Consider the following 18,427-nt stretch of genomic DNA (forward strand, 5'->3'; position numbering starts at 1 on the left):
GGAAAACTTGTCCAATTGCATTATACTAGGCTGAAATAGAAAGAATACATTAATGGAACATATAAAATTTTGTAGTACATGTCTCCAAATGATGCCTATGAAGTCAATTCCAACTATAAAGCTACTCAAAACTACTTTTTTAGTCCTCCATGTCTCTGACATCCAATGACAATGCTATTGATGATAGTGGACCACATATTTCCAGATGAACTTGTCCAATTTGCATTTGACTATGCTGAAATGGGAAGAATACATTAGTTGAGCATATAAAATTCCTCTTTCAAGAAAGGATTTATGGTACCCTTGAATCTTATGGCTTATGTTAACTTTATGGCATTAAGAAGAAGGAGAGAGAGTGGGACATATGCAAAGGGGTGGAGAGCTTATTCACTCTTTCTAGTCATACAATTTATTTATAAGTATGGTGATGTAGGACACATGATTTAATGCTAGCATCCAACGTGGAGATTATGAAAGAGTCCATAAAATAATTCAATTAACAAAAGATGCTAACTCCCCAAGTAATTAAGAGTAAACAATATGAAATAAAATCTGATTTAACCTAAATCACATGCCCGCATACTAAGAAATCACATAAATAAATTAAAACTAGGTCCGATAGAAGGATAGAACTTCCAATTTAGCATAGACACGTTCCACACTCAAGGGACTGACTTGTAGGTTCTATGATTAGGGTTAGGAATGAGAAAATATGAAATTTGAAAAATTAGGGTTCATGGGAATTGGGGATTTTGGAAATAAGGATTTTTAGAATTTGGGAAAAAGATGAAATTAGGGCTAAATTGGATGAATTGGTTTAGGGGGTTGAAGGATTTAGGTATTGGTAGAAGAGAGTTAAGGTTTTGGATGGAGGGAAGATAGGGATTTTGGGGTCCTCAATGGTTAATTTTGGTTGGGGTTGAAGTTGGAAGATAAAAAGTTGAAGAAAAAGATGATTTGGATGGTTTTGGATAGGAAGGGAAGAAGAGATGAATTTTTTGAAAAAAATACCTCTTTTAAATAGAAAGGAAGAGAGAAAGAAGATGATAGATGAAAACCTCACACCTCCATTGAATGAGGAATGAAATCACACCATACTCAAGCTCCAAATCACATGGAGTATTCTTCAAATCACATGAAGAAGAGAAAACACATCTTTTTTTTTTTTTTATATTATAAAATAATGGCATTAGGGCTTCACACTCCCATCTTTCTCTTTTATAGTCTCAGAAAAGATCATTTACAAAAAGACGCTCTCAGATAACATTCTCAACATAAAGACGCTTAATAAATTAAAAGTTGTTCCTAACTCCCTAATCTCAACACAAATATAAGGTATACCAAAAATAACAAGCATGTAGACAATCTAAACAACTAAACTATTTCGTGGCCTATGAGGGTCCACGATCAAGATGTCCGATGATGATGATTCAACAGTCCAATCATCGTGTCCGTCCAATCCAACGGTTCGATGTGTCCATCAAGCTCCTATATGCAGCCCACGTGCCTCTTGCCAGTGTAGGGTATTCAAAGATGCACGAACATTCATGTGAGGTCTTCAACGTGGCTAGGAATGTGAATTGGGTCAAGTAGGCCCCTTGTAATGGTTGTCTAGCCAGAAGGAGTCTGGCTCAACCCTCCTTTGATATGGTGCTGGGATGTCCTCATCACATGGTTTGTTACAATAGATAGAGAAGAAAAAGCGATAATGAGTAAAATAGATACATGATTAGGAAAATATATGCACGATTGGGCTAATTGTAATGATATGGTTCTCTGCAGGAGCACCATAATACACATGCTACTTTCAACACTTCCATCAAGCTGGAACATGGGTATCAGTATCACACATGACTAGGTTGGCTATAATCTCCTAAATTTGATGGCCACCAGTAGCCATTGTAAAGTGTTGGCCAATCGACTGTTAGAACTAGCAAATGATGTGGTGATCAATTTATTCATTACTTCTCTTGAGCAAAGTGACAATCCACTTAGTTGTGATCGCTTCTTTCTTGAAATACTGGATTATTTGCAATATGAACATTCACTTGATTGTCACAGTGAAGAAGAATATGGATGCCAATGAAGAAGAACAAGAGTGCCTGTGCCAATGTTAATACCCATCTATTAGAGGAGAGATTTCAACCACATAAGCTAACGAGAAGTATTTGCCATTGCACTGTATTTGGCTTTAGCAGGCAACCCAGAGTCTGCACTTCATTTCCTACTTTTCTATATTAGTAGATTTCCTCTCACAAAAGTGTAGTAGCCATGGGTAGGTCTTATGTTCAAGTGACCATGATTAGAATACAGTAATGCTTTGCTAGGATATGATATGATTTTGGATATAGAAGAATGCAGCAAATAACTTCTAGATGTTGGGCACAAGGAGCATGCTTGATTTGACTTGCCATATTGACTGCATAAGTAATATATGGCCAAGTTATAGTTGAGTGGATTAGTCCTCCAATAAGTCGCTGATAAGTGCCGTGATCCTTATTACTTTGGTTTTATTCTCATGAAGATGATGATTCATTTCTATAGGAGAGTGAACTGGTTTTGCACCCAGCATTCACACATCGGTAAGCTGATTGAGGATGTATTTCCTTTGTGAAATGAGCATGCCTTGCTTTAATCTAGGAACTTAAAACCTAAGAAAGTATTTCAGTGGTTCAAGATATTTGATGTCAAATGCTTGTCCCAACTATGATTTTGCTCGTTTAATCTCATCTCTGTCTCCTATTAGAATTATGTCATCGACATAAACTATTAGAACTATGATACCATCACTGCTTCTGTTATTGAAAACCAAATCGTCGTATGTGCTCCTTTGAAACCCATATCTAGCTATAAAAAACTACTGAATTTTTGAACCATGCCCGGAGAGGCTGTTTTAATCCATGGAGGTCATTTTCAATGAGCAGCTACTGATAAGAGAACTCACAGAGTTTAACTTTGCTACTGGTGCAATTGTTTCTTGAAAATTAATCTCAATTTGCTTAGCAAACCCTTTAACAACCAGACGCACTTTATATTATTCGATAGAACCATCCAACTGATGCTTTAGAGTAAACACCCACTTGCAGGTGATGATATGTTTTATCTTTTGTAACTCAGATTGCATGTCCCTTGTTTTTTAGGTGCAGTCATCTCTTCCATCATTGATGCCCTTCAAAAAGGATTTAGTAGCAAAGGAGAAATGGATAGATTTGACAATGTTATTGGCAAGACGAGAAGTCCCATGACCCTTTTTTTCTTTACGCAACGCTATGGGGAGATTTGGAGTGATCATGGCCCAGTATACCAGGGAGATGATAGATGGTGGCTGACAACCTCATTTGTCTCATCTCATATGCAAGGTTTTGAATGCCAATGTCAGTGGGCAGATTGATTGGGCCCAAAAATAATACGATATAGGGTGTATTGGACTGTATGGTACCTGCATCGAATGATGTGGCCCCAAATTGGCCAAAATTTTTGGCTTATTATTATTATTATTATTTTTTCTGTTTGAAAAATTATAAGGAAAGTCGGAAAAAATGTAAAACACCCAGAATCTATTGTTTTCAACTTTTTTTAAACTAGTATTCAATGGTGTATCAGACCATTTTTTGATAAGAATGCTGTCTGACAGCTTGACCTACTAAAAGCCAACCAAATAGGCCCCAATTGAACACTAATCAAGCATGATTTGATCGATTTGTGCCAATTATACTGAAATACAGCAAAAAAGAAAAAGCAAAAAAGAAAAGAAAAGAAAAGAAGTGATAGTTTTCCCTTTCTAGTTTCCCAAAATGCTTCATTCCTCTTTATTGGTTAATTCTTACTCAAATCTTTTGTTTTGATCCTGAAAGTAGCTTGGATATAGTATAATATGATTTTTTAAAGCTTTCCATACAAGGGTGGCATGCTGAAATATGGTTATTGTGTGGATACTTTGCAAAACCATGCTCAAATGCCGAAACCTTTTCCTTGTGTAGAATTTAACTCCCATGTGCAAGGTTTCTGTAGGGAAGTTTTTTCTGGTAGGCTTATGAATAATAGTAGGAAATAAATCATCTAAAGACTCTAGGAGAGGCTTTGTCTTGTGAGTAGAAATGCGGTATGCATAAAGAAAATCTTTGCAAACATAATGTTTTCCTGTTACATGACTAACATTTTTGTCCCCTTTGAGTGGTGGCATATCTATGAAGGACACATTTTGAGGGTTGAAGTCCCATCTCGTTTCAATTAGGCTAGCATATGAATGAGACGTATATACCCAGAACCTTTGGTGGCAGAAAACAAAGGAGAGTCAGGTTTTAATTTTTTCAAAGGATACTTGCTACTTGCGGTCAAGTGTTGGGGTTGGCATCCTACTGATCAAATTAGCAGCAGTCAGGTGTAAGGACTGCACCGCTCTCAGTATTCCTCATGAACTTCCATGCCCAACATGATTAAATCTAGCGACATTTGTAAACATACTGTTTTCCTTCGACAGGACTAACAATTGTGTCTGCTTTGAGTGGTGGCATATCTATCAAAGACACATTTTGAGGGTTGAAGCCCCAACTCGTATCAATTAGGCTAGTATTTGAATGAGACATATATACCCAGAACCTTTGGTGGCAGAAAACAAAGAAGAGTCAGGTTTTAATTTTTTTCAAAGGATTCTTGCTGTCAAGTGTTGGAGTTGGCTTCCTAGTGATCAAATTAGCAGCAGTCAGGTGTAACTTGTAAGGACTGTGTCGCTCTCAGTATTTCTTAGGAACTTCCACGCCCAACATGGTGAATCTAGTGACATTCAAGGAGTGTAGAAGCATGGCAGGAGAACTTCTATATCAAAAGAAATTTTGTATATCATGTTGTAGTACTCATGAGCATTATCGGACCTGAAAACTTATATATCCTTTTTGAATTTGGTTCTAACTATTTTGTGAAACAATTTACAATTGTTGGAACCTCATTTCCACTTTTCATAAGCTATAACAAAAAGGAAAAAAAGCGAGAATGATAATCAAAGAAAGAAATAAAATACCTATAACCAAAACTAGAAACAACCGGAGCAGCCTCCACAATTTTTGCCAGTAGATGGAAAAATTGTCTTCTTCAATAACTGACTCTTATGTTTGCACTTAAATTATTTTGGAAATGCCCTTATGTTTGCGCTTAGTTCGACACTACTAATGTTTGTAAAAAAAATTCTGGCAGCGTTGTGTTTACGTCGCTTCAGATGGAGGTCGTGTATGTCGCCCACTTGTTATTGCTGACAGAGGCATATCTAGGGTGAAGGAACATCATATGAAGGAACTGCAGGTCTGTGTTTTTATTGTTATCCACAAGATTTTAATATTGCGTGTTGCTGATATTCACCTCTTGTTTCTCTTTAAGGATGGAGTCCGCGTTTTCGATGATTTTATACGTGAGGGTTTGGTTGAATATCTTGATGTTAATGAGGAGAACAATGCTCTGGTTTGTAAATAGCTTGCTAATTCCTTATATGTTTCTCATGTATTAACCGTTGCATGTCTTAGTTAGTTATGTCAGTATCTGTTTATTAGATTGCTTTGTACGAGGGCGAAGCTGGACCTAAAACAACGCATATAGAAATCGAGCCTTTCACTATCTTAGGGGTTTGTGCGGGACTAATTCCTTTTCCTCACCACAACCAGTCACCTCGAAATACATATCAGGTTGTCCCTTCTTCCTTTTGGATATCTTGGATATCATGCTTTCCTTTTGTAGGAACTTTGCATTCCGACGATGTTAAGACACTTGTTTCATTTTATAGTGTGCAATGGGAAAACAAGCTATGGGCAATATTGCTTATAACCAGGTAAGTGATATTTTCGATTGTTTGTGGTCTTCAATATTCTTATTTTAAAGGAGATGTAAGTCAACATGTTGTCACCTTCACTGAACTAGCATATTTCTCATGTTGCTTAAGATTCTGTTCTATTCTCCAGTTTCAGCTGTTCTTCTGTACCTTAATGCATGTTTTATGGAGTTGGGTGGATGTAATTTAAGACACTGGTTTGAAGGATACAGCTTTATCAAATCCAAAATTTAACATATTCAGTTGACCCTCATCTGGGATGATCTAGAATATGTGGATTTTATCAACTTTGAGCACCTTAATATCTTCTCATCTTACCAGCATCAACTATATAGAAAATACTTCTTTTTTGTTTCATCAACAATCCCCATGTTCACCTTAATTTCTTCTTATCTAATCTGCTAATGCAACAAATGTATCTTTGGACCGAATGTTCTCCATGTCCATATTCGAAAACTTGCTCCACTTGCTACTTAACCCTGTTGACTTGTTTCCTTTTTAATGGGACTTTTGATCATTCTTCTTCGAAATGTTAAGAATTATGTTGTGCTTGTTTGTATTTTATTGTTATTTGGGTAGTCTGGACATATTTGCTCTTGGAATTTCCTCTTGAGGTACCTTTCGATTTCCTTGCATCACAATAGTTTGCTTAGGTGTTTTTTCTTTCGTTTCTCTTAATTGTGTAGTTCGTATTCTAATTTGTTTCATATATATATATATATATATATATATATATATATATATATATATATATATATATAATTTTATTTTTCATTTTGGCGTGCATCATCTAATGTAAACATAAGCTAGGTTGAAACTCCAACCTTTCCATATAAGGGTGTTAATGGGTCAGGCTTCTTCGTCGGGTCTTTAGGCTTGGCTAATCATGGGTTGAGCTTGGACTAGGAATTTTGGGTTCGTTGGGTGGGGTTGGGTTGAAATGTTAAGGCCAATTAATAATTGCACCAGGTTCCCGTTTGGCCTTGTTTGGGTCCGAGGCATGATGATAATAATTATATTGTTGACATGATTGTGTTTTGCCCCTCTGGGCCATTAGCCATAGGCTTTTCTTGGGCTGTGGTCTCGTCATTTCCTTTTTATTTGGTCTCTTTTTATTATTGTTCCTTTTTTACCCTTTACTCTTGTAGTTCATGTAATTTGCCACTCAATATATAAAGAGAGAGGGCTGGACATCTAGCCCTATCTAAGTTTCTTTTCTTCCCAGAGGCTTCTTTCCTCTGACATGATATCAGAGCAAGGTCCCTTGGGTTTCCAATCTCTTTCTTATTTCTTGATCTCTTCCCCCTTCTCCTCTTCTTTTTCTTTGCATATAAATTCTCTTGCTTTGGGAGCTGTGACCCTTTAATCACTGATTCTGCTGAAGGCTTTGCTGGAAATATGATCGAGCAAGCCTTTGGACATTCAATGCAGTTGTGTTTCATAAAAAACAGGGTCGAGTGATTTTAATTTGCTGGACATTCATTCTCTTCAGATTTTTTGGGTTGATTTTTGTTTAGATTTACTGAAACTGGATTGCAACGATTAGTGTTTGCTGGTCATTACCGTTTGTATAGTTTTTTGGGCGTCTTTCTTCAAGATTTACAACATTCTCCTCATGGTAACCCTAGATTTTCCAGATTTGTTTTTCTTTTAGTAATTCAATTGGAAGAACACCCCTCCCTTTTTTTATTTTCTTGGTGGTTTGTCGATTTGAGTATTCGTTTTGAGATTATTGCATGCTATATTTGATTATAGCATTAGTTGGATATTGATCTGTGGAATTTCGAGTTGGATATTGATTGTGGAATTTCGAGTTGAACATTGATTGGTGGAATATTGAGAATTGTTTTTATTGAAATTGTTTAGGGTTTAAATATGGCTTATTCGTCTCTGTCTGAGACTGCAGATACCATCAACTCTAAGATGGAACAGTTGATTGTTCATTATGAGAACCCTAGGTTGTAGATTACAATCCATAAGCTTAAGTTCACCAATTATTTTTAGTGGTCGAAAATAGTTGAGATATTTATTTGAGGAAAACAGAAGTTGGGATATATAGATGGTAATATACCAGAACCTACCATGTCAAAAATCTTCCTTATGGAGGCTAGAAATCAAATAACTTTCTGGTCATGTCCTGGCTTTTGAATTCTATGGAACCAGAAGTCAGTGAATGGCTTTTTGTTATCTATTGCACGTGACTACTCATGAATTGTATGCCTATCAAAATAATGTGGCTCAGATTTACAATATTTACCAGGAGATTGGGAAGCATTTAGTTCCTAACAATTATGCTAAGACACATGGTTTGTTGTAGGAATTATCTTTCCTGAATGATCTCCAGTTTGTTTGTACCACAGATGCCGATGCATATAAAAGAAATATTGAGAAGAAAAGGATTTTGGAATTGTTAGTGGGCCTTAGTTCTCAAGTTGAACCGGTGCATTCTTGGTTCCCATACTCTAACCTTCTCTAAATGGTGTGTATTCTCTGCTTTTACAAGATGGAGAGGCTTCGTGCAGCTATGGGATCAGTGGTGGTTGAGAAATTTGCTCTTGTGATTGGATTTAGAAATCTTGATAATGTTGGTAGTGGAAGAGGCAAAATTATGCTAGATGAGGAGGCCGGGATGCAGGCTGTGATTGTAGTCGTGACGTTGATCATGGTTGTGGAGCAGATTGTTTGTGTACTCATTGTGGTCAATATGGCTATAAAGTTTATTATTGTTGGCTGCTTCATGGTAAACCACCTTATGGCCGCATTGCTAATTCAACCACTACGAATGATAAAGAGTTTCCGCTTACCGTTGGTGAGGTGGCTCCACTGGCGATTCACCTTTGGTTCAACCAACTGGCAAGGTATTCCAAATCAGTTACGTAACGGCTGATACATAATGACAGCCTAGGCCGTTATGCGATGTGGGTTTGAATCAACGTGGGGCAGAAAAAGATATGCGTAATGGCCGTTACGACCCCTGTAACGACCATTATAGGGTGTAACGTCTGTTACCTCATGCATTTACAAAAAGAAAGGGTGTCTTTTTCTTCTTTTATCTTTATTCAAGAAAAAAGAAAAGAACAAAGAAAAGAGAAAGCCTGAAGGCGTACCTAATTCTTCTGTCTCCTTTTTCTCTTTCTCCTCCTCTTCTCCATTGTCATTAACGTCTGTGTGTGTGTGTGTGCACGCGCTAGGGTTTCGAACTCGGAGAGCCATGTATGTCCTCTCTCTCTCTCTCTCTCTCTCTCTCCCTCTATCTCTCTCTTCATTCGAAATATGCAACAAAGCCCTCTCTCTTTAATTCCAAACGGGTTATGTGGCTTAGTTTGGTCCTTTTTTTAATTAATTAATTAATTTATTTAAATAAAAGGTCCACGTGCTGGGTGCTCTTTGGACCCCACCGTGATGTATGTATTTTATCCACTTTGTCCATCCATTTTGAGCCCGTAAATGAGTAAGATCCAAATCTTAGGTGGACCACACCATAGGAAACAATGGTGATTGAACGCTCACCATTAAAAACTTCCTAGGGCCCACCATAATGTTTATTTGCCATCCAACCTATTAATTGGGTCACACTAACTTGGATGCATGGAAAACACAAATATCTTCTTGATTCAAAAGTTTTGTACCACACAATGTTCAAAGTATCAGTATCGCTACAAGTTTCGCTAGCCAGGGATACAGAAACAGTATCGATATCGACGATAAAATCGCTGATAACTGAAAATGTGGGAAAAATGGTAGAATTTTCAGTGAAACTTTAGGAGATGCTAAAATACACATATATGCATATTTAGGAATAAAAAATTTACAAAAAGATGTATACACAATAAGTTTCCATTTAATGGGGGCTTAAAAGCATGTGTCGTCATAAGAAATAATCTAACCATCACATCTAACCGTCCAATCATCCATCCAACCTTCCATCAATATTGAAGAATATCGACAACTCACAATATTATGCCAAGAAATTATCAACAACCGGAAGGAAATGAAAGATTGTGGTCTTGATATCGCGCATGTTGCTATAACGATAATATTGAGATATTATCTATATTAGCAACGATAAGTTGAAAATTGCATACAAGAATGTGCTCATAAAAAATTTAAAATAGATTTAAAAAAATATTAATAATAAACAAACTTTCTATGATATATCTACGTTGGCGATATTTTTGAAATATTGCCGATACACTTGTGATACAAGCGTCACCAAGAATTTACACAGTAAAAAATATTGGTCATATTAATATATTGGCACTACAAGCGATGCTTGAAATTTACACAATTGAGAATATTGGCGATATCGATGTGTTTGCAATACTTAGCGATACATTGCTGATGCCTGAAATTTCTAATGCTATCGGTGTTATCGGTATCGCTACTAGTGTTATCGGTAACACCAAGCTGGAGATGATGATAATATTGGAGATATTTCAAACAATGGTACCACCCAAGTATTTTTTAATAGTGGGCATTCAATCACCTCCGTTTCCTGTGTTGTGGTCCACCCGAGATTTGGATCCTTCTCATTTATGGGCTCATGCCCAAAAATGAGGTGGCAACATGGATGGATAGTGTGGATAAAATACATACATTATGGCGGGCCCTATAGAGCACCATCCGGTAGTGTTAGTTTGTAATCTGCATCCCAACCGGTTGGACCATAAGTTACAGTCGAGCAACAAATAATTTCCAATCCATCTAATAGCTTTGCCCCATCACAATCCTAAAATTAAATTATTTAAACTATTTTAACTGACGATTTGCGGACACCTGCTTTTTGAAATAGGGTGATAAGATCGTTTTTATATTTCATCATCCAATAAATGTCCACCACTCTGTGGCCTATTATATCAGTTGGATGAGTGTCAATAGATTGCGTGAATTTGAGGCTACTTTGGGGGCATCAAGTGGTCCCCCAAATCGGCCACACTATTCATCCAATTGTTATTTTTTTTTCATCCGAATTGAATTTCAAAATTTTCTTAAATTTTATTGGGGGATATGATGTTGAATGGTTCGAGACATGCATTTGTGGGATGGGTATTATAACTTGGATGTATTTGGGGCTGATTTGGGGGCATTTGAGTGGCCCACCAAATCAGCTACATTATCCATCTGGATTTAATTTAATGTTTTACTATTTATTTATTTTTATATATTTTTTTGTTAGCTTGTTAGTACACCCCATTGTTAGTTCACAGTTAGCCACCCCCACTAGGGAATTGATACCAAGACCTCGGTGTTGAAATGAGGTATCCTTCACTTAGTCTACCACTTGAGCTATGGATCAGGGTGTTAATTTTATTTTTTCTTATAAGTACTTGGGAGGAGTGATGTCAAAAGCTTAGGGATATGCATTAGTGGGATGAATGCCATACATTTACATAAATTTTGAGACCATTTGAGAGAATTTGAATGGCCCCCTTAGTCAGCGACATTATTAATCCCAATTTAATTCCAGAATTTTCTTAAAATTTATTTGGGGGAATGATGTCAAATGCTTAGGGATGTGCATTAGCGGGATGAGTGCCATAACTTGCATATGAATTATAGGCCAAGTTGAAATCAATCTAAGCCCGTTAAGTTCGTAAATTCATCAGACATTCGATATTGCATTCCCACTAACGAGTGGATCGCTATGCCACCATAAGCGTGTTCAAAACAGAAAAAGAATACATATTTGGATTATTTAGATTATTTAGGATCTTCTAGATATTTTTCCAAAATTTTTGGCCAAAAAAAGAGATCATTATGGGGGGTGTAACAACTCGTATGTCCTCATAATGGCTTATACCTGTATTGGCAATGGTGGTGACTGGTACGACCACTATTATCGATATGAAATACCTCGCCAGCTGGGGATGTAGTCCATCTCTGAAAAAATGAGCATGATGCTTTACTAAGGGATGCTGTGTAGATAAGGCCTTTCCATGTACATCTTTGGCCCGAAAAGGTAATACCTTTGCTGCCCTTCATGCTGCTTCAATGTTTAATGCTTGGATAATTGTTTTGGGGGCTACTGATCATATGATGGGTACATCCATCTCTTTTACTTCATTTCCCTCAAATCTTTATTCAGGTTGTGTGAAGTTAGCATATGGTACCTTGACACCTATTAGGGGAAATGGTACTATTTCTGGTTCACCTTCACTCTCCGTCCTCTGTCTTATAATCTTATTGGTTCCGATACTTCTAATTTATTATATGTGAGTTCGCTTATGATAGATTTATATTATAGTGCTACTTATTTTTTCTTGATCATTGTTTCTTTCAAGATCTGAGGATGAAGAAGTTGCTTGGTGGTCGACTTGAGAATGATGGATTATACATTCTTTATTCGAATCTTTTTAGTCAGTTTAGTGAGCGTCTTAATGTAAAAAAGGAGGACCATTATCTTTGTCATCGCCGTTTTTGTCATCCTTCTAATTTGGTTTTAGAGTCTTTGTTGCGTCGGTCAATTAAGCATATGGATATCAAGATTTTTCAATCTAAGGCTTGTGTTTTAGCTTAAACATCAAAAGTCGGTTTATTCCCTTAAGGAAAGGATGTCAAATATATATATATATTTTCATTAGTTCATTCTGATGTTTGGGGCAATTCTGATTAATTCTAATGGAGTTAATTACCTTATCTCCTTTAGTGAAGATGCTTTTGGTATGACATTGATTTATTTGATGAAAAATAGAGATGATGTTGGTTCAATTTTTAAGGTTCAAATTTTGAAGTGCTTCGTTCTAAGTTAAAATCAGTTTAATACAAATACAAGAACCCTGCATATTGATGACACAAAAATATCTTTCTCATTCTATGTTGTCTTATCTTTTGGAGCATGATATAGATTCGTAAACGACTAGTACATATACTCCGCAACAAAATGGTATTGCTGAAAGAATGAATAAACATCTCATGAAAATTACTCGTGCTCTTCTCATTGGGACGTCTATTCCTCAGTTATTTTGGTCGGATGCTGTTCTTACTGCCTATTATTTGATTAATTGTTTGTCTACTAGAATTTTTGAGGGTCAATCTCCTATTCAATAGTTCTAAGCATTTTACTCTGTTCCTGAAATTTCAGTCTTTGGGTGTGTTTGTTATGCTTCTAATAATGATCCTCGTCGAAATAAATTACTAGATTTGGCTGTCAAATGTGTTTTCTTGGGATATTCCACTTCTGAAAGAGGGATCAAGTGTTTGATTTGATTAGTAGAAAGCATTATGTTTCTACGGATGTCAAGTTTCTTAAAAACTTTCGATATTTTTCTAAAGATCATGGAGAACAACAGTTTATGGTTCTTCCTATACTCATTCTTGATTACAATCCACTCGATCCACGATCTGTTCAAACTGCTTTGATTTCAAGTTTTAATCTCCTAAGAATACACATACACAATCGTAATTGCCTTAGGAACAATCTAAGAAACCATGAAAATCAAGAAATGTGGATTTTCCAACCAAAAAGCTCCATACATATACATATACGTGCGCGCGCGCCCACATGCACACACACACAGGAGGAATCCTACAATTATAGACAGAATTTCTAGGTGCCCATTACGACCCACTGTATGTAAGTATCTTTTAATACCTTTGCAGGGATTAGGGCTTGAAAAAGCTCAAATCGCCTCAGTTTGAAGCTGAGTTTGATTAGAGTTGAGCTGGTTTTTAGAGCTCGAAAACAAGTTCGAACCGAGTTTGAGCTGGCCCCAGCTCGACTCGACTCGGATCGATATATAGCTTGAACCCTGTTGTTCACCAAATGTTTGATGAAATGACTCAACGAAGTGTCGGCTGGTGGCAAGGAAGGTATGTTTCATCAGACAAATCCCCTTTTTTCTTGATTTTGGTGTTGCTTACAAGGTGTTTGATGAAATACCTATAAAAGCACTGTTTGTGTTTTACATTCAATGAGAATTTGAAGTTGTAGTCCATGTGTTTGTGAAAATGCTGCATAGGCGAACTCGGCTCGAACTGGCCCAAGCTGCTGACCGAATCGAGCCGAGCTAGCCAGTTAGGCTCAAGGACCGAGCAGAGCCGAGTTTGAGCTGAGGTTAGCTAGTGGCCGAGCCGAGTCAAGCTGAGGCCAGCTCGACTCGGTTCGACTCGATGTACACCCCTAGCAGGGATCCTTTACGCCTCTTCCTTCTTCCACATGCTACCTTCTTGCGCCCCTTTTGTAGGGTCCATCTCTCCTCCTCTTTCAACCCTAACCCCATTGCTTCCCCTCTCATGGACTCTTACAGACTGCCTGTCTACCTTCACAACCTCAACCTTATTGTTGCTTCTCTCTCTCCCCTCTTCTTCAACCTCTACATTAACCCCATCTGCTCTCTTGTCATTGACACCCTCCTCTCCACCTACAATCTCCTTCCACCAAGCCCTTGACTTACCCCTCTTCCTAGACCCTCATCCCTCCCATACCCGTACCTCTCCCCTCATCTCTCCCCCTATAACCCTCATTCCTTAACTCCCACTAGCCCACGCCTCTCACCCCTAACCCAAGTAGCTACCCCTCTTTGCAAGAGTCTCTACGCGAGATCCCCCTCAGAACTTCCATGAGCATCATTCCAACGAGTATCTTGTGCCGATTCACTTCTCCCCCGCCTTCTGCAAACTTCTCTTGGTGGCGAGTGTTTGTTTATAATTCTTCTATTACTCTAGCTGATGGTACATCTGTAAAAGTTTTTTGAGAGTAGATCCTAATTCATCTATTTTTTTTTTTTTCTTTTTGCACCTAAATTTCCTTTAGGCTTGTGTCTATGAGTAAACTTGCAAAGTTTCTCAATTGTTCTGTAACATTCTATCTTACTTATTGCCTGTTTCAAGATCTAAGGATGTGGAAGAAGATTAGTGGATGATGTGAATCTAGGGGCCTTTAATACACCGATATGTCTCGCTTTGTAATACATTCAATAGGATATCATCACACTTTTGTGCAATTACCCAAAATGAAAAAAAGTTAGAATGGATATTATCCCATTTTATAATACATTTATTAGGTTATCTCATGTTTTCATTACCATTTTCTAAGCCCTCATCCACAATTTCAAGTCTTCACACAAGATGTAACAACTCTTTCCTGGTTACCTTAAATGTGTTTGTTGCCCCTTTCAAAGAAATGCATTGAAAAATGATCATGTAACAATAATAATGGGAACCTTAATGCATTACGGGGCCGTAAACGGACGTTATGGAAAATATGGCCTGTAATGGCCTTGTAATGGTTCATTATGGGGCCGAAACAAGTTTTTTCAAAAAGGAAAAAAGAAAAAGAAAAAGAAAAAAGGAGTTTGTAATGGCCATTATGACCTATGTCCTAACGGTAAAGGCGGTGGCCGTTACGACCACTATTATCATTATTAGTACCTATCTCCAAATGTAAAACCAGAACATAATAGGTCGATCTGTGATCTCACCTCATTCATATTATTATGGCAGCTTGCTACATTACTGTGACACCCTGCCAAATGATGCTTCAACTCGGACACTCACTCTTCAGCATGTGATCACAATAATTACAGATGGACCAGTCTTTGTTCTTGTCAATTGGCCATAAATATTGCCAACCAATGTCCATCTTCCTCATTCTGACATTTAGAGTAACCATAAAACAAGAGAAAACAATAACAACACTAGAATAACTCAATATGGTTTTTTGTTTTTTTTTTTTTTTTTAAAATTTTTTTATTTAATTTTAATTTTTTGTATTTTCAAAATCATCATCATCATAATCTAGGCCTTGTCCCAACTAACTGGGGTTCGCTACATGGATCTTGTTCTATCATTCCACTCTATTAAGGGCCATAACTTCAATTAGACCATAGGTTATCAAGTCTTTTCTTACTACCTCCACCCGTGTTCATTTGGGCCTTCTCCTTGCCCTTTTAGAGCCTTCAACTTGTACCAACTCACTCCTAACCGGCACAATTCTTGGTTTCCGTTGCACATGACCAAACCATCTTAGTTTACTTCCCCTTATCTTATTACCTATTGGTGTTAATCCTAAGTTTCCTGTAGTGCATTCATTTCTAATTCTATCCTCTGTCCTCTTGCCATTCATCCATCTCAACATCCCCATTTCCACAACACTCATCGTATGAACACGTTGTTCCTTTAACTACCCAACATTTTGTCCCATAAAGCTTGGCTAGTCTTATAACTATCCTATAAAATTTTCCTTTCAGTTTGAGTGCTACACAATGATCACATAAAACTCTAGCGGCACATCTGCAATTATTTAACGTAGCTTGAATTTTATGGGCAACATCCTTATCAATCTCCACTCTCATGAATTATTGACCTAAGATATTGAAAGTGGTCATTTTGGGAAACTTCTTGGTCAACAATCTTAACTAATTCCTCGTTTCCATTCCTATAAACAACATAAACCATGGGATTTCTTCCTACAAATGCCTCTTTAAATCTTCCATGACCAATGGGAAAAGGTGAGAACTCAATGCCAATCCTTGGTGCAAGCAGTGTTTGTAATATCGATAATATTGGCCGATAATATCGTTATCGCTGGCCAACGACACGATAATCATCCGAAATCCCTCAGAAATTTATATATATATATATATATAATTATATATATATATATACAGCTTTCAAAGTATCGTGCGATATATCACATGATATCGCACAATTTTTGGCAATATCACATATATTATCGGATTTCGGTACCTGTCGGATGTAGAAATTGGTGCGTGGGCCACTCGATTGATCGATCCACAGCGAAGCTAGATTCAAATTGGCTGGGAGATTTCGGCAAGAAATCTGAAGAAAAAAAAAAAAACCCTAATGATTTGGGTTTAAATGAGAAAAAATGAAATTTTAGGATTTTAGGAGAGATTAGGGTTCCGGTCCTTACGGAACCCTTTCCTCTTTCGAAAATGGCAACGGTTTAGCGTTGAGTAGCGAGATTCGCGACTGAAGTGACGTCACCAAGTTTTATGGGCGCCATCATGATGTATGTGTTGTATCCACACCGTCCATCACTTTGGAGAGATCATTTTAGTGCATGGTACAAAGAATGAGGCATATCCAAATCTTGAGTGGACCCCACCACAGAAAAAAGTGGAGACAGTGATGCCCACCGTTGAAACCTTACTAGGCCCATCATGAGGTTTATTTGAGATCTAACCTGTTAATAAGTTAACACGAACATGAACGATGGGAAAACATAAATATCAGCTCATGCCCTAAATTGATCTCTCCAAAATGATGGATGGTGTGGATACAACACATACATTATGTTAGGTCGGCCCACAACTGCGATGGATGGATGTGGATTTCCTGCTAATGCCTTTCACGGGAAGTTCTTGCACAAGGATGCTGGGTGGGGCCCACCACTATGTTTTGGAGAAATCAACTCTATCCATCCGTTTTTTGAGGTCATTTTAGAACATGCAACCAAAAATTAGGTGGATTCAAAACTCAAGTGGGTCAAATGAGAGGGAATATTGGGGAAATAAATTTCCATTGGTGAAACCTTCCTGGGCTCCACCTTGATGTTTATATGTCATCCAAATCGTTTATAAGGTCATTACCACTCGGATGAATTGAAAACAAGAAAAAATTAGCCTGATACAAAACTTTTATGGCTAGAAGAATATTTCAACAGTGCTCACTAAATCTCATATGTTTCCTCTCATGTGGCCCACTTGAGTTTTGGATCCACCTGATTTTTTATCAAATGTCCTCAAAAATAGAGTGGATGGGGTTGATTTCTCAAATACATGGAGGTGGGCCCCACCCAACATCCTTGTGCACAAACAGGACCCATGTGGGTACGTGTCGTGCGAAGAAGACGAGCACTGACTCTCCTCGAGCTCCGAGTTGTACAAACGGTCCAAAGGAGATCAAAATGCCCCCCAAAATAATGTATTTATTATATCCACACCGTTCATCCATTTTCCAAGATCATTTTAGAGCAGGAACCCAAAAAATGAGTCATATCCAAAGCTCAAATGGACCACACCAAAAATATAAGTGGGGACAATGATTCTCACTGTTAAAACATTCGTAGGGCCCACCATAACGTTATTTTCCATCCAATCTGTTCGTAAGGTCACACAGACCTAGATGAAGAGGAAAAACAAATATCATATTGATCCAAACCTTCTGTGACCCCAAAAGGGTTTCAATGGTAAACGTTCACTTCCCCACTACTTTTTATAGTGTGGTCCACTTGATCTTTGGATTTGTCTTATTTTTTGGCTCAAGCCTTATGACGAGCTCACCAAATGGATGGACGGTTTGGATATAACGTATACCTCATTATGGGAACCACAAAACTTGGTGATGTCAACACACTAGCCACATTGGTGATGTGTGGTACAAAGCCAGTCCCCTTCATGTTACGTGGGGTTAGCTCGAGACGAACGCTCCTATCACGGGCTTTGTGGGGCCCACTTGATGTATATGTTTTATCTAATCCGTCCATTCATTCTGGAAGATCATTTTAGGGCATCAGTCCAAGACCTTTTAAAGGCTCAAGTGGACCACACCACATAAGGTTTGGATTAAGGGAAAATACAAAGATAATATTGATCCAAAACTTTTGCTACCTGGATTAAGGGAAAATACAAAGATCATCTTGATCCGTAA

General features: G+C 37.6%; 1 protein-coding gene across 2 annotated transcripts in view; it reads left to right on the forward strand.

The window, feature by feature from the left end:
• LOC131253276 (DNA-directed RNA polymerase III subunit 2) overlaps window positions 1–18,427 on the forward strand; it is a 166,908-nt gene that overhangs the window by 81,214 nt on the left and 67,267 nt on the right. For both annotated transcript variants that reach the window (XM_058254230.1, XM_058254233.1), the window contains 4 exons: window positions 5,191–5,295; window positions 5,371–5,451; window positions 5,541–5,672; window positions 5,771–5,815. In XM_058254230.1, the coding sequence (XP_058110213.1) occupies window positions 5,191–5,295; window positions 5,371–5,451; window positions 5,541–5,672; window positions 5,771–5,815 (363 nt within the window). The remainder of the gene's footprint in view (window positions 1–5,190; window positions 5,296–5,370; window positions 5,452–5,540; window positions 5,673–5,770; window positions 5,816–18,427) is intronic.

This window comes from Magnolia sinica, chromosome 1 (assembly GCF_029962835.1).
Source record: "Magnolia sinica isolate HGM2019 chromosome 1, MsV1, whole genome shotgun sequence".
NCBI classification, from domain to species: Eukaryota; Viridiplantae; Streptophyta; class Magnoliopsida; order Magnoliales; family Magnoliaceae; genus Magnolia; species Magnolia sinica.